This window comes from Haplochromis burtoni, unplaced genomic scaffold (assembly GCF_018398535.1).
Source record: "Haplochromis burtoni strain Fernald_Lab_line unplaced genomic scaffold, NCSU_Asbu1 Contig_14, whole genome shotgun sequence".
Taxonomy (NCBI): domain Eukaryota; kingdom Metazoa; phylum Chordata; class Actinopteri; order Cichliformes; family Cichlidae; genus Haplochromis; species Haplochromis burtoni.
In genome coordinates this window covers 4,222,831-4,240,638 of record NW_024582375.1, presented here as the reverse complement: position 1 = coordinate 4,240,638, position 17,808 = coordinate 4,222,831, and the positions used below count along the sequence as shown (strand labels likewise).

The 17,808-nt window shown below is 44.1% G+C and overlaps 1 protein-coding gene across 12 annotated transcripts in view; it reads left to right on the top strand.

Moving 5' to 3' along the window:
* The window catches only part of sox5 (SRY-box transcription factor 5), a 279,804-nt gene that overhangs the window by 204,258 nt on the left and 57,738 nt on the right, over positions 1-17,808 (top strand). For all 12 annotated transcript variants that reach the window (XM_042217984.1, XM_042217983.1, XM_014329859.2 and 9 more), the window contains one exon: positions 4,279-4,501. In XM_042217984.1, the coding sequence (XP_042073918.1) occupies positions 4,279-4,501 (223 nt within the window). The remainder of the gene's footprint in view (positions 1-4,278; positions 4,502-17,808) is intronic.

The following is a 17,808-nucleotide window of genomic DNA, read 5'->3' as shown; positions in this document are numbered from 1 at the left end:
TGTGTGTGTGTGTGTGTGTGTGTGTGTGTGTGTGTGTGTGTGTGTGTGTGTAAATGTGAATTTGACAGATTTAACACAGTCATTGAGCAGTCTTGAGACACAGTGGTCACACTTAATTTCTCATGCCAGTGATGCACTAATGAATCAACACACGCTTGCCTGTCAACAGTGAGAGGTCTTGGTAAAATATACTGGCGTATTTTTTTTCTTTTTTAGCCAAACTGCTACTTAAAATACAGCTGCAGGTTTTTAGATAAGGAAAGGGCAACTGTGTGCAATAAGACAATTAGAATCAGCAAATTAAAATTTTGTAATTTATTGGCTTTTTTTTCTCTTCAGTTTTGGGGGTCAGTCGCATAGCTCAATATTGTTGGAACGCAAGGAGAAAACGAATGCGTGTCGTTGTGTGTTTTCTTGCTTGTCCTCATCCTGAAGGACCCCCCGAGTCACCACTGACAGTGTCTGTGTTTAGCCATGGCATGTAAAGGGATTTGCTGTATCTGAGGTGTGTTAAGTGTTAAGTGTATATATTGTGGAGATTGGCAGGCTCTGGCACAGGGCTGAGTCTCGCCCCCCCCCCTCGCAGGAGCGATCGGTGACATTCTCTCGGTGTGTATTCGTGGGCACGTATTTTAGTTGAGCAGCTGTTTCCAGCTCTTCCTACTGCCACATTGTCCATGCCTTGATCCACGACGACGCGCCAAGCATCAAATATTGTTTTTCACACATACACCTTGCACAGCCTGAGACATGTCAGGCTGTGGCGCAGAAAGAAGGGAGAGAGAGAGTTTCTTCTGTCGGGCAACGGAGAAGGAGGGAGAGAAGAAGACGGAAGGAATAGGAGAAGGAAGAAAAAAAAGAAGAACATGAACAGCGGCATCTGTGCTGGCTGTAGGAAAAAAATAGCATTTGGCAAGAGTTAAGTGTTTTTAAACCAACCTCCCCTCACAGATGAGCTTAAGAAGACAAAAGTTGTTTAATTCGGTTCCATTGCAGAGGCAGTAAAAGGATAAAGAGAGTGGGGCGCAATTTTTACTTTGTTCCAGTCATTTGGAAGAGAATTGACATCTGCAAACTAAAGGCAGAACCGCCCACACTGCCAGCCTGCCACATCCAGTGCATATAAATACATATATGCAGACACTCACACATTTACACACCTACAGGCTATGTGGTGCACTCACAGTGTCACACATATATGCACAAAAAAAACCTGCTCGCACAGACATGCACAGAGAGGAGGGCATGAACATTTACAGTAGCCAGAATTTCTGTTTGCACTCATGAATAAATGCATGCTGATGAGAAAAAGTTTTCGCCACCTGCGTTACTCCGGGATCGGCTGACTGACACCCATTTACAGCGGAGAATCTGCCTTGTGTCGTGTCTCTTTTTTGATCCCTCTGTCTTGGACTTTGCCGTACAAATCGCCAGCGAGGCGTGTGGATTATATGCCGGGAGGCTGATCGGGAGGTGGGGGGAGAAACATAAGCCATTTAAGTTGCCTTCGGGATAAGGCTGTCTGTCAGAGTTCACACATAAATAATGTCACAGGCCGTAATGTACCAGGTCTTTGAAGAAGCCATGGCTCCCTGCTAATTCCCTTTGATTGGGGAAATGACCTTCATTGTTGGACGCAGCGAGATGACATCTCTCTGGCAGCTTTTCGGCAGAGTAAAGAGATCCGACAACCCCTCACCCCCACTCCTCTCCAACTCCATCTCTCCTCCGACCACCCCCCCCCCACATCTCCCTCTGCATATTCTTGTTCTGTTTGTTTTGTTTGCGCGACATCTTTCTCGAAAGAAAGAGTGCGGCTGTTTTAAGTAGGCGCTGGATTAGATAAATGGGATGTGACAGGTGTGACCGCTGCCTTCAAGATGCCTGCTTTCCTCTTTGCTCTCTCTCTCTCCATGCATCTCTCTGTCAACTCGCACGCTCTCGTTCGCTCTCATTTCCTCTAATAACGCTGCTTCTCTCTTTTTTTTTTTCTGAGGATTTCGCTCAGTCTTTCTTTCTTGCTTTCTTTGACTTTTACACTCTTACGCTCTATCTCTCCCTCCGTCTCGTTACATTTGCCGGCGCTGATGCAACTCCTAATCACAAATCCGCTCATTTTTGAAGTCTGACTTTCCCTAATCTGAAGAACAGCGAGAGGGTGAGGGAACAAAGAGAGGCACGAGCAACCAACTCGGTCAGGTGGTCAGAGGAGAAGAGCAAAGTCTTTCAGGGCTTTTAAAATCACAAGACACTTGTGACACAAGGCTGTTAGCGGCCTCAGCAGCGACTGACTGAAACCTCATTACCCCGTCATATACAGTATACACAAACGTTCCAACCTTATCATTGCTGTCACAATCTGTCCCTCTGTTACAATGCATGTGCAAGAACGCCAAGGAGAGGATGGGTGAATTATTGAGTGCGCTGACTTATTCAGAGTGTGGAAACACACAGAGCCCAACACAGAGAGTCAGCGAAGTGTCAAAAGTGCCAAGTGATAATGGTCTGCTGTACCTCTCATACAATGTTTGGCTTCCGACAACAAAAGCATCATCGATATGGAAAGCCTCTGCCTGGCTTTATGTTCTTAAAAGGACAAGAAAAAGTAATTTGAGACTTTGTTTTGAGTTTTTTCTCTTCTTAAATTGTCCCATTTAAATGCTTTTTTAAAATTAAAGACACAGATCAGTCTGTCTAGACTCTAAATGACTTCACTGTGGACTGTGATCTTAGTATTAAGTTCCACTTCCACCGGCAGCCTGCAAGTTAATGATTAGAAAACCATCTCCACCTTAATGCTCTGTAATGTCATTATTAAAGGTGGAATGTATCACCGCCTCCCCATGCCCGTCCATCTCTGTGTCTCTCCCAGATGCACACCCACACAAAGACAAACACAGGTACGGTGTATGTGTGCCGCTGTCACAGGTGGCGTGCCCCATACTGTAGTGAGATTAGCCAAAGATTAACCCTGTGGACCATTGACCCCACGAAGAGCTGAGCTGACAGACTGCGTGGCTGATTGACTGACTCATTTGTTTTTGTAATTAAACAGCAACACGCACAGTTTACCACACCTGAGTGCGAGTTCAAGAAGGAGCGCACTTCTGTGCATGTAGAGCATATATACCCTCATGAATCCATCTGTGCATGTGACAAAGAGATAACAGCGTTCCCTCTCGAAGCTGACGGCATCCTCACTCTCAGTGTCACCGCTAATTGGGCTGAGCCGGCGTTAAGTCTATAACGCCGCCTGTAGAAACAAACACAGGTTTTATGGGGTCACAGATTAAGATGCTAAGAGTTACTTAGCACTCGGCTACTGTCCTGAGGCTTGTTGTTCATGTTTGAGCTTTCGTTTTGAAAGGGAACAATAACGTCCGTACTCAGACTCGCTTATTTAAATGTAAATAAGTGCGTTCGAGCTGTCGGTGGTCAAAAATATGGCAGTGAAAGTTGATACAGATTTCTAAATATAATAAGAAAACAATAAGAAAAACAATGTTTAGTGGAAAGAGGTAAACTTGTTCTTCTGCAAAGTCCACTTTTCTAAATATTTTTTTTCAGCCACAGTCATTACTTCCAAGCATCGTTAAACTAAACGTGTTGGCAATAGAAGAGAGCTTTACTGTAAGCTGTATACGTTATAATTACTTGCTGACATGCTGATTGTCTTTTCTCCTACAATGATGTTTTTTGCCCTTTCAGTTCTTTATGAGTTTAGGGGAATGATTTGACCTCACAACAGAGCCGTTTTTGGAGTTTTTTTTTATCTCTGAATTTGACGGAGTTGCATCCACAGCATTAATTTTTGAAAATCTTAGGACAAAAGTAAACCAGCGCTGAAAGTTGGGCTTGGAATTTGTAGCATTGGACATCCCTCAAAGGAAGCCATTGAACGCTTTGTAATGAAGAGTTAGCGTGACACTTAAAGAGTGTGCAGTCTTTTACTGTTTCATGTGCTCGTTCTGTCAAGTACCTCCAAGTCAGTCAAATGCAGATTCCAGAGGATCTGAGAGAGAGAGAAGTAGTATGCCCTAACTTGAGATAACTGGACAGGGATGAAAGTTGTTGCTTTGGGGTATAAGAACAGGAGATGTAGAAAACAGGAGCAAGAGTAGGGAAGAAAGATGGAGATAATGAATGGGTTTATGCCAGCTCCTCCCTCGTTTCCTCTTAATTTTCTTTCTCTACAGTTTGTTTGTGTCTTTAAAATCGCTTTTTTGAAGCTAAGAATTGATTAATCCCTATCCCCCTCTTCTTCTTTCCTCTCTCCAGGAGCAGGATGGCACTAAGGGGAGCTCCCTGAGTCCTTACCCTCAGCACAATGCTACCTCACCAGGCAAAGAAGAGGGTGGAGGCGGGGGGCGCCTCTGCAGCGACGGGGGCTCGGCCGCGGGCACCCTGGGCACCCCCGAGAGACGCAAGGGCAGCCTGGCAGACGTGGTGGACACACTGAAACAACGCAAGATGGAGGAGCTGATCAAAAACGAGCCAGAAGGTCAGTGATGAAAGGAAACGCTTGTTACAGCCAGATGTGTGATCTGCAGGTCCCCACCATCTCCCTGGCTCTGCGCCCGACTTTTATTACACTCTGTTGTCGTTTCCCTCTTCTTCATCATCTTTCTTTCTTTCTTTCTGTCTTATTTTCTTTCTCTCTCTCACTCTTTCCCTCTGTTCTGAACCCACACACATTCAGATGAGAGGCCAGCCTTTGTTTTTTTTTTCCAGCATACAGACAGACAGCATTGGCTGCTTGGGCCTATTGTCCACCGTGCCTTGCATATTTATCACAACCTGACAAATAAGATGCGAGCGTGGATGCACGTGCTTGTGTGTGTAGTGTGCACTGGAGTGAGTGTGAAAGGCCTCCAAACATACTTTAGTAGATTAACAAATCACCAAATGTTTCCCTGCTTTAATTTGAAGCAGTTACTTAAAAATTCTCTCAGCTCAGTGATCATCTTATCACCTTTCTTAGTAATTTTGTAACATGTTCTGTTGGATACAGATTCCAAACATTGTTTTTCTGCAGGGCCTCCATAGTTAAGCTCGATTAGCCCCCACATTTGACTCTCAAATTTATCCTCAGGCTAAACAGTTGGAGTCTAGAGAAGATAAAGTTAGCCCACTAATGTCCACTGCTCCCACAAATGGGGGCTTAAGTCACCATGAAATGCATTTAAGAGATAATGTGACAACAGGTGTCCATCCCCTTTAGGAAGATGTGCTAATATAAATAACAGGTTACTGTATTGGTGGGGATGCTTCACAGAGAAGTCAGTGTCAACTTTAAAGGATATACTGCACCCCTAAGAAATGCAGCTTAGAGCCTGCAACATGTTGGGGTCGTACCAAAACCTGTTGTGCAGGAAAGTCCTATCTAATTAACCCGAATAGATCCTGATTGAGACGAGTTGATTAAGAGTCAGTTTCCATCGAAAACAAAAACAGTTTGTCAGAGTTGGACATGATGTTGGTATGATGTCACCTGTTGGTCTCTGGACTGAATGTTTTGCATTGTGGCTTCCAGTATGCTTGTTGTTTTTGGAGCCGAAAGTGATATTTAGGCGAGAGTGAAGCGTTAAGTTATCAGCTAAGTGTAGTCAAGTTTGTGAGCAAGCTGCTTCCATAAGCAAAACGGACGCAAAGCCTTAAAAAAATCCAAACAGGTGGGTTTTAAAAGAAATGCACCCTTCATATAGGTGTTACAATTAGGGGGAACGATCCGTGGATGCAGTTTATGTAGTGTTTTATCATCTATTGGGGATGGACGAGCTTTTGGACACAGCCTGAAGTGGTCGCTGGAGAACAGCTTTCAAGTCTGCAACGCGTTAATATTTGTACATCTCTGACCAAGCAGCCTCAAGCTCGCATAACCGCATACCCAAAAGGTGAAAAAACAGCTCAGTGGTGCAGTGTGGATTTGCCTTTAAAGTGTAGGTGCATTATGTGTTTGTATTCTGCCAGTACATCAACAGGCTTTCATTTCAAGCTGCGATGCACTAACCTTATTTTCCAGGCTTTTCTGCCGAGTTTTCAAAAGGCCGAGACTGTTGGTCAGCTCTCGCTGTCTGGTTGTTTTTATTCCAGTCGATAGAGAGGCCTGTTGTGGCACATTTTAAGGAAAAAAAAAAGAAATAGAGAAATACTGAACTGTTTGTTGAGCAGAGCTGTAATTGAGGTGTGTTTTGGGTTGTTCGCTGCTTCACTGGACCTCGTGAACTGGCTGCACAGGAAAAAAAACAACAATAATGGATCTTTATGAGTCAGCCAGCGGAGAGTGAGAGAAGGGGAAGGAAGAGACAGAAGGTGAAGGTAGGGAAAGTGAAGAAGAGAAAGACCAGTGTCTTCACAGACCCCATTAGCACAGTGCCACAGCGGAGCAGCATCCAAACCGACCTGGAGCATTAGCTTCTCTATGTTTAAATGAGACGCGCTAACAAAAGGCCCCAGCGCCTCAAGACCCAGCACGCACACACACAAACCCAGGCTAAAGAAAAAAGAAAAGAGAGCAAAGGAAGAAAAAGGAGGCTGAGAAAAGATGAAGAGAGGCAGAGGGAAATGGAGGAAGTGGGGGGGGGACGATGAGGGGCAGTATTGAACGTGAGATAGAAATCCCTTTTCTGTGTTCTGTGCCCGGCTAGCTATTGTTTGGCTGTGTGGCTCACAAAGGCCATTAGCAGCAAACAGCAGGTTGGGATGAAAATTTAATGAAGGCTTTAATCATTATGAAAGGCCTGGAATATTACTGCTCCCTCTCTCTCTCTCTTTCACACACACATACACAAAGCCTCCAGCTGGATCAATGAGACACACATACACATTCATAGTGTACGAACATTGACACCAGGAGGGATGTGAACAAGGGGCCAGGGACACAAAATGGGTCAGAAAACGATAAACATCTTGAAACAGAAAGAGGGGCTTGACTTATCGAAGGCAGGCCCTGAGCTCTTTAGACATCACACACACACACAGACACACAGACAGTCACGCTCGCTAAGAATGCCTTAAGTTTGAAAGATTTAGTTTTGTGTCCGTGGCTAGTGCTGCTCTACTTAGGCTAGATGAATGGAGATAGTAGATACTAGGTCAGTGTGAGTGCTGTTAAAGCCTTTGGGAGCACATATACTTGCGCATGTGCATTTGCATATGTATTTGTGGCAGAAAGTGTGTGTGTTTGCTGTGGGAAGGATTGCATTTGGTTGCATACATGTAAGGTGTGTGTGTTGGCCTCTAATAAATGACTAGCCATGTTGTCCCCCATGGCCTGGCCCAACCATGCTCCACCGCTCTCCTGCTCTCTACATTCATCTCCTGTCTTAATCCACGGCCACCTGCTACCCGCGAGATACTCACACACACACACGCGCACACTCTCTCAAACACACTGCTCCAAAACATGTGCAAAGACACACACACACAGACACACAGCGTTCTGTCTTTAATAAATTCTTCAGCAGTGACAAGGCGAAGATAAAAATGCCATGACAAAGCGTGCGTGCATGTGTGTTCCTGTGCGTTCAACTCGATGCGAGAGGCCGTCAGGCAAGTGGCTCGTGCTGGAGCGTGCGCGTTGTGCCATTACATGGAATTATGAGTGCAGAGCATGGCAGGAGGCTCGGGGTCAAGAGGAGACGCGGTGCAGAAACCCAAGAGAGATGGCTGCACGAGCACACGCATGCACACCTGGACAGCTACCTCGGAGTCATCATTTAACCTTTTGTGACCCATACGCCACAGAGCAACCCCCAGTGATAACCTATTAGCCCAGTCAGACAGACAGACATACAGACAGACAGAAGTTATAAGCTGCAAAAAGAAAAATGAGGGGAATTAAAAGGAGGAGTAACATCACTAAATGGGGCACAGATGTTCCTCTCGGCCCCTGGAGTGGTGCCTCCACTGCCCTGGACTTTCACCAGACACTCAGCCTCCTCTCCTCTCCTTTTCTCTCCTCTCTTCTCCTCTCCTCGTCTCACTACATGGCGGCATGGACTGTAAGTGGCTCGCACATTAAGTGCCAGCTGAGCTCCATCTCTGGACCCGTCTGTTGACCCTCTGCTACCCAGCTACAGCTACCAGTCACTGGGGCTTCATAGCCTTTGGGATTGTTTTTTTTTTTATGTTTTTTTTTTCTTTTTTAGCTTCAGCTGTTACAGGGATAAACAAAGCTTCCCAGCCTGAAGTCGCTCAGAAAATCTGCTGTGTGTGTTTTTTTTTTTGGTAGATACAACTTTCGACTTTGTATTTAGCTTACATTCTGTTGCAAAATTGAGACCCAGTTACTCAGAAAAGTCAAAAATCTTGTTGCAAATAGTTTAATGTGGACAGTATTTACTTTTTACAGTCTATGAACAGTAAAAGAAGCAAAGAGCGCAGGTGAGGGAGAAACCATTAATGCTTACATCCTGTCACACCATCTCAATGTTTCGCCAGGTGTAGTTTTCTAGAATGAAAATTGTCCCGACACGAATGTGATTACACTATAACAAGGCTCAAAGCTGTTCTTTGAGCAACCACCTCGTTACATTACCTATATCATTAAAATGTATTATTATTATTTCAAGAAAGAAACATTGTAGCTTACTTTTATAGGTACTTTTTTTTTTCCTTGGTGCTTTGGGCACCTCAGGGCAAGTCCTGTTTCATTCCATTACATTTAAGAGAAAGCAGATGTCTCCAAAACTGGGCAACTCACACCACAGCAGTTTACATGGATAAATAGCACCACAGGCCAGAGGAAAGCTATGTGAATTAAATTCTGGGGTGAGCTGTCCGTTCAACTTAACAACATTTAGGCATTTTAGCATTTGAAGATTTGAGAAAAACAAGAAACAGCCTTGAAATATCTTTTTTAAAGGTATTTGCTTTTTATTCAGACCAAAGTCTGCAGCAAACTGGATTCTTAGTGTGACACTTCCTTTCCTTCATACAACTTGGGAAAGAGTTTTGTACTAGTTTGAAAGTAAACGTTAACATTTGCATAAAAGAAAAAATGTACCTGAGTCTACTGCCATCGATATGAATGAGAGTACAAGCAATAATACTGTCATGTATTTGATGTATGTGTCTCTCCTGTCAGAGTCTTTGTCGGGGTCAGTAAATGGCAACGCTGTCGTTTCAGCGAGCCAGCGTGCATGTTTGAGGTCAGAGCCTCGCCACTCTTCTTTATCACCTAATTTTGTACATACGTGCACAGAAACAAGAGACGCACTCGTCCCCACACACTTGTAACCTCGCACGCCGGTCTGCAGCCCTGCAACCTTAAGGTCAACCAAAACGGTATTTTACTGCTGAGCGTACTCGCCGCCCCGAGCTCCTCGAAGGCACAGGTTTCCATACTGAAAATGCCAACTCAGTGACAGATGTCATGCAGCACACAGTCACCGACACATGCTCGCACATGTACGCGCAGCACTTCATCTATTTTCGAGACATGGAGGGGTACCAGGGGCTTGCTTTTAGAGAGCACTGAGGCATTTTATAGGACAGCACTTAGGCGAGGCCATTGTGCCACACAGGCGCACAGTGGCCGGAGCTCCCTCACGCCTGCGTACACTCCAATGGGCGACAATGGGAAGGGCGGATACATTCTTCCTAAGAAGAAGGAGAGAGAGAATGAAAGGAAGGGGGGAAAAAGGAGGCAGAGAAGTGGAGGGATCGAGGCAGTTTCTTGTTCATCCGTCCATCAGTCGCGTCACCTCCCCTCTACCCCCTCCTCATCCTCACTTTGCCTAATCCTACTTCTTCTCTGCTATCTGGGGGGTTACGTCAAACACGCTCGCACACATGGATACACTACAAACATCAACAATGGCATGTACGGCCCTTGCAAGTCACCACACAGACCTCTTCATTTTTTTATTTATTTTTTTTAAGCAGAGATCCCTGAGGGGAATTTGCAGACTGCAACACACATATATGGATCTAAACACACACAGCAGCAGGTTCACACCCCTAGCGTGGGAGCGGGTTGAACGTCTTTATGTGATTTCCACCCTTTGTTGGTAATTAGTTAGTTGTATAAATTAACATGAAGTGCAGCAGGACTCTCGCAGCCATTGTTTGCCGCGATTATTCTTGTCGCACTGGGAAAAGGAAAGCAAGTGAAACTAAACCGAGGGGGGACGTTGAAAGAGATCTTTTTGCTTTTGTCAACTCGCTAAAAATGAAGGGATGAAGCAAGAAAAGGCGTGATTTTTCTCATTCGCCAATCAAAGCGCTCCAAATGTACGGACAGCATTTGCCGAAGAGAAGTTGACACCATGCTTGTGAGACTGCTGCTACCTTGAACCCTTTCCTAAGGAGATGTGGACTCGTGTTTTGTGTTTTATGCTTCACCACCTATTCGATGACCTGGTGGAAAAAGAAAAAAGCCCTCGGTAGTAAAAAATTCAAACATTCTTTGCTTAGAAAGATCTCCACATTAAAAAAAAAAGAAGAAGAAGAAAGAAACAACGACCTTTTGCTGAAATAAAAGTCACTTTGAAGCAGGAAAAAGTGGACGCCTCATGTTGCTTATCCAAGAAAACCAAACCTTTTTATTTATCGTTCTCTCCACTTATCCGAGTCTCATTGTGCCAGTTAACTTCGCTGGGTTTGTTATAGAAAGGGGAAAAAATCATCATGGACATGGCTCACAATTCAAATCGAGTCAATTTGGCATTTCTTTTTCTTTTCCTTTTTTTCGTTCTTTCTTCTTTCTCCTTTTGTGGCATGAGAAACAGGCAACGTCATGGGGCGAACCTGAGGCCTATTGTGGGGCTGGCCATTGTTGGCTTGATGAAAGGCGCATTCAAGTCACTTTTCTCATTGAATTGTTTTGCGTCCGCCTTTCAGCGTTGCATTCTCTCTCCAGCGTTGCACGAGACAATCGCTGAGGATGAAACTCTTTTTCTGCCATTCTTCCGTGTCCAGATGAGCAATATTAAGTAGATGAATAGTGTGTGTGTGTTTGTGTTTTTGAGGGGAAAAGCAGTGCCCCAGCTTTTGTCCAATACATGAGCATAAAAGCGCTTACACAGAGGAGAGAGGGTCCTGTGGTTTTTCTTAAGGTGTGTGTGTGCGCCTGTGTGTATTATTGCCCCCCCGGCGTGGCATTAAGTTAAGGACAAAGGCTCGAGCTTCATGAATCAGCCGGGGCTTCCATAGCTTAGCTGCTGTGACCTAGTCACAGTTTGACTGTCCTAGAGTACAGTGTGTGTGTTTGTGTGTGTTTGTTGATATCAGATGAGTTGGGCAAGAGGTGTGCGTTTCTTCAAGGTGAGATTGTAATTGTGCATGTGTGCTACATGTTTGGGCTTCTGTGCGCGTGTATTTGTGTGAGTCTCCCATAAAGGCCTAACTCCCAAATATTAGACAGGCCCCAGTGTTTTGGCACTCACCCATTAATTTCCATTCAGCATCATGTCCCATGACCAAATCAGCGGAATCCATGATTTATCTATTCAGCTTTCTCATAAACTCTCTTCATTTGCACACCCACTTGTTGTTTTTCTTCCTTTTTCTCTCATTTTCCTTTTGGTCTTTTCTCCCATTCCCATGGAGAGTCAGAGGAATGTTTTTATGCTGCAAAATGGCTGCAAGATTAATGAGTTTTGTGCAGAGTGCGCTGACTTTCATTTGTCCCTCAATTACTTTATCAAAAGGATATGAAATGCGGCAGAAAATCTCCAAACTTTTCACCGAGGCACTTAAGCAACAAGAACACTCTGAGAAACACTGTGGTGCAATTGCTGTTTGGAGTTCAACCAGTTTTTCAAAGGGGCCAAATAACTGTGCCCTCCAACATTTTTACTTTGTGAGAAAAATTGTCAAGTTAGCCAACAACTTCAACAATCTTCCATTAAGTAGTTTAGTGACATACCAGCAGTTACTTTGTGAGTAGGTGGATGTTGCATTTTGGAAAGAAATGCTCGAGTTTTTCTCTTTTTTTTTTCATCTTGACTCTTTGCCACAACAAAATATAAAAAGGTATCACTTAGCTGCAAGGTTTCCACAAACTTCTCTTAATGTGTACATTTTGTAGTGCGTGCACAGGAAGGCACTGAGCTGACTTTAAATAGGTGGAAATTGCTCACAAGTTATGCTTTTGAGAACTTGAGTAACATATATGCTGTAGTGTATGAGCTGCCTGTTTTATATTTTGTATTTCTCGGTTAATTACAGGTCTGTCATTTCCTTACTGGGCACAACAATGTGCTTAATGTGCTCTGGTGCTGATAAAAACCTCATAATTCATTGACTATATCATTGTGTTACACTAGTAACCTTTTGCATGTTCAGTTAATCTGTCTTATAAAGTTCCACCAAAACATAATTTTACTTGTAGTGTAATTGATATACAGCCTGAAGACCAGAAAGCTTTAAAATCAAAACTATAAAGGCCAATGTATAAGCCTTCTGTAGGATATAAAATATGTATTTTAAACAGAAGTGAGTATCCTCTGTGATTAGCTTATTAGCAGACTTTCTGTACTCTTTATTCCATACATTAACCAAATCTCTTGCTGTACATTGTGGTAACGTATACAGTATGTGTGTAAGGGACTGCACTCCGGTTTCCCCAGTATAATCCATGTAGGCTTGTTGCAAAGTAGCACAATCTGCTTAGTGCAATTTTACATCTCAGCTCTAACATAGATGTGAAAGCGTCAGAGCTGTAGTCCGCTCTCGCCCATGTCAGCAGCGTCCAGTGCAGGATTTAAAGCCTGACATGGATGTAAAGGGGCTTTAACAACCTGATTGGAGGCGTGGGATTGATGTCACCACATAGCTCTAGTTATATTCTCTGCACACACATACTTTCAAGTCTGCATACACATGCATGATAAATGCACCAAGCTGTTTGACCTGACCAAGGAGTCACAGCTTCCCATGATGCATCAGGGATAGCGAATGGCCACACGCCAGCTATCCACGTAGTCACCACCCACGAGCCAGCCCCACCGTTTCTGCTCCGTCCTATATCACAGATATTAAGGTGGTGTTCTTCAGCACGCAGAGAGTAACAAATCTGTCTTGTAGTGTGTCAGGAAGCCAGTCCTAGTCTGGTCCAGCAGCCAGTCAGTGTGTCAGTCTTTGAAACCACAAGGTCTTTATTAATTAACCCCGGGCTGGCTGCTCAAAGGGGTAAGGTCCTGCAGATGAAGTGGCAGCGTCTGTGTTGTCAGCCGCATAGGTCACGACCTGCCCCTTCAGCATGACCCCAGCCTTATTTGAGCCAGATGTTAAGGAGCAAGGGTCTGCGCTGCATTCTTTTCTTTCCCTGCTGCTTGGCCAGCAGAGCGGTCACCATCAGCGACTCGAGTCAGAGCTCTGATTTTCTTCTGGGTAGATCGCTGCTGTTCTCCTCTGCCTGCCACCCCACACCCCACCTTTTTCCCTCTCTCTGTCTCCCTGTGGGATCCATCCTTTCACCTCTCCCCCTCCCTTCCCTCTGTTTTTCCCCCTCCTTCCTTGTTTGGCCCATTGCCCCTTTCCGCTTCGCTCAAGGGAAAGAGTGCCGTGTGTGTATTGCCTGGCAGTATGCCCGCTCTCATCATTTTCTCCCCATCCCCTCCTTTGCTTTTTATGCCATCCTTCCTTCGTATCTCTCTCTTCTCTCACTCATTCCGTGCTTTTTACCCCTCTCCTATCTATGCCTAAATTCTTCTTCTCCGCCACGCTCCCTTCATCTTTCTCCTTCCACCTCCCTTTGTCCCCATCACTCTTTCCACCTGCTTCTAATCACTAACCCTCCATCTCTTTCACTCCCTGCCTTCATTCATACTTCGCTCTGCGTCTTTCTCTCTTCCCCCCCCCTCATCTTTTCCTCGGCTGGGCTCAGGAGCAGTGAACAGGTGTTGTCTCCTTTTGATTTGGGTGCGTTCGGATTAATGCTGTCAGCTCAGCTGTTAAAACAACTGCCACCGCCAGATGCCAGTCAGTTTGGGGCTGGAGTTGTCACCTACACACAAACACACACATACACACACATATTCAAACATCCAAACATGCTCAGATGCAAGTGTGCTTGCACACGCACACGCGCACTCACACACACACTCACACACACACACAAGCACTTGGCCTCTTGGCTCATTGTAATACTGACAGAGCAAATCAGCTGTTGTATGCCAGTCTTCTCTATAACCCAGGTGTGTGTTTCTGTAGCCTTTCCAAAACATCACAGACAGTCAGTATAAAAGAGTATATGACAAGATACTGCAGTGATCATTAATACATTGCCAGAGTTGCTAAAGACTCACTTAGACGGTCATCTTTTAAGGTTTTTTTTGTCTTTAACCATAGCAATACTCACACCGGTTCCAGTTAAGAAGAATACTTAATGTTCTGAGTGGGGCTCGAGGAATTTTCTAAACTCAAAGAATGACTTTACCAGCGTTTTCTTAAGTTGTGTTCGGGGCTGTAAACCATGGGAGCGGGCATTTAGCAGACAGGAAATATGACTCTTGTGAGTCCCTTAATTTAATAGAAGAAATCTTGGCGCACTAAATGACGATGCTAAAAGTCTTCCTGTTGTGGACAGTTACTTTGAAGTGAAGAGACACCACTTAACCATTTCGGGATCTTAAATTAAGCAGTTTGTCATTCAAAAGTTAGTTTTAATTAGATATTTGTCTAAAAATAATAATAAAAGACAAGTAGTACTAACCAACCTTTGATGGATCAGCTGAATTTCCTTGTTGGTGGATAATAGCAAACAAAATGACATTTAGTGATGTCAGCTGCCAATTTCTTTTGCCAAATCAGTTTTGCCCTCTCTGTAAATTTTCTGATTGTGTGAAACACGGTCAGTTTTCTCATTTTAAGTTTTTTTTTAAAGGTTTCCTGCACAAAAGAGAGAATAGATAACTATAGAAACACAGCAAAAATACTGGCGTCAACCCAAATGTTCACAATCGGTACATTCAAGTAAAAGACATTTGATGAAGAACCATTTTCTGCCTGTCAGTTGCTTAAATTTACAATGTGGTTCCTTGTTGTTAAAGTTTGTTAGTAAAATGATGATTTTAAATTATGATCAACTGTGAATATCAGCGATTAGTAACAGTGCTATTTATGGCTCCATCAGATGTGGGTAGAGACTGCAGACTCACTGGAGGTACACGTGTGTGTCTGTGTGTGTCATATGGTGGGTTGCTGGCCCTGTAGTGGTGATACTGGTGGTGATATATTCATATTTTATCTTTTTATCAGTTCAGTCTCATGATGGTGGCTTAAGAAGAGCCACACAGAGAGACGTTTTTAAGGTGGTGCTGGTTTATCTGGCACTCTTTCTCCCAAACTCACATATTCTAATATTGAGCCCTATTTGTAGTGTACCCCCCACCTCCCAATCCCACGATATGATTGTCAGTTTACACTTGTTGCTGTTTTGTAACCCACCAACTGAACCATATTTTACCCCATTTTACTGCCGATCACGGCCTCCTCGTCCATTTTGTTGGTGTGTTGAATTACACTAACAAAGTTATTTCCAAGGTTATTATACCCCACTGTAGTCTCCAGTTTCCAGCGAGCCAAACGTTGTTAGGACAATTAGTCCAATCAAGGAGTCATGGGTGTCTTGTGGGAGAAGGAGGAAAAGAGGGTCAACACAGACAGGAATGTTCAGGGAGAAAATAAGTACCACACAACATGTTGTGTTTATAAGGGTTTACAATAAATGTGATGTGATATTTATCAATAGAGTTCATGCACCCGACTTGACTCAGTTATCTTGTTCTGAAAAAGATATGAATGATAAGATTAAGCGCGGGTTGATTTAATTTAAAAAAAAGAACCACAATATGTTTTGATAAACATTGGTTTCTAGTTTATTTCCAAAGAAAAGCTGAAGCAGTGTCGTAGCAGATATTCCAATCAGATTTTGGCTTTGAGTAAATTGAATTTGAATTTTTTGACAGCCGTTTTAACCCACTTCAAACTTCAGCTGGTAGTGGGTAGACCTGTTACACTGTTATCTTCTATAGTATATTACTTGTATAGAGGTGAATGTTCATATTAAACAAGACCAAAGTTTCAAATAATAAGGTCAACATTTTGTACAAGTAATACCCGTGAGGCATAAGCTCGGGCTCCAGACTTCTCTAAACGCTTGGTTTCAGGCAGGTTTTTCTTCTGCTGGCTCTGTATGATTTAAGTGTGAGAGTGAATATGTCTGAAAGGGTCGTCAAGCACAGCTCACAACTTTAGAAAAGAGCCGTTTAAAGCAGCGGCAGAAGTTCACTTTTCAGTTCCCAAACACTTTGTCTTCCAGCTCCCAAAATATTGACTTGGAAACTTGTATTTGATGCTTTTTGTTAAAAATTGTAAGTCTAAAGACTGAGGGGAAGTACAGTAACCCTGATGACATCACTGTCACCTCCACAGGGTTGTTGTTTTACTTCACTGTTGTTACGTCATCCCTCATTATAGTTTAATTATATCAAGTTGCTCAAATGTCAGCAGAGGCATTGGTTCAAATCCAGGCTAGCTAGACCTTTACTCCGGGTCTTTCTCCTGCTCTTTCCCCCTTCCTTTCTGTCTATCTCTGTCATTGGCTTCGTAAAATAAAGGCAAAGACACCCACAACTCTGTCATTTAATGCGTGAGTTTTACTCTTCCTATTTGCTAGCCACAGATGGCTAAGTGATCTAAACGTGACCTAACCATCAGTTGTTATCAACGAGGCATCTCGTCAACCAAACTTATTTCTTCGCCTAACTGCGGCGTAATCTTGCCAGGAAAACTTGAGAATAGGAAAAGATTTACAAGGAGCGACGTTGACATGCCCGAGTAATTGGTGCACGGTGACCCATAAGGCTCCAACAGGTCAGACACACACACACACACACACACGCAAACACACACACACACACGCAAACACACACATGCTAGTCAGCAGAACATTCCACTGCTGTTTGGACTGTTGTTGCCATTGGTCTAATGGTTCTCACATGTCTGTCGCCCTATCTTTGAGCTGCACACAGGACAATGTGGGCTATTCTTAAGACTTTACAACATGCTCTGTCTCAAGCCGTTCAGCGCACAGATGGAACAAACATTCACACATAGAGAAGAAAGACAAAAAAGAGACAGAGATGGATATCAAGACTCAAACAGACACATAAACAGAGGGAGAAGTGTGTGCGCATGTGTGCGCGTCTGTTTGCTCTTGTTAGTGGCGTCCGCGTTAACTGGAATAGGCGGATCCCGCCTCCGCTGTCCGGCAAAGCAAAGCCACTCTAAAGCCAAGCCAACTGTCAATCAAACAGCCAACACAGGGCCAAACTATGATAACATCAGAAATAACGGTCTTCACCCATCAGTCTCACACACGCGCACACACACATAAGAGGTTAAAGTCACAGCTCAGCACTGTTTGAATAGGCTTCCAACATGCAAAACAGCATTAGTGTGTCAGCAGTGTCTTGCTGTTCTGTCTGTCTCTCTGTCATTGCTTTGACAGGCAGACGAAAAATGTCATGACTCGCAAGAGAAAACGCTGCTGCTGTGTGTCTGCGTGTGTATGCGTGCACGCGCACGGAAGCGCGCACTCTCAGTCTGTCTCTTGTGTAGTTAATGCGTGGGTCCATTCCCCTTCTATACTCGGCAGGCCCAATACACAATGTCTTCTTTTGTTGTCACGTTAAAGTGATGCAATAAAGCTGTGCAGTGACAAGGACGGCCCGGGGGCTGCTGCAGTGACAGAGACGTCGAGTGTGTTGCGTGCATGTGTGTGTGTGTGTGTGCGTGCATGGAGTGAAGACAAGAGCACTGAAGAGGGGTTATTGCCACGAGACAGATTGCAAGTGT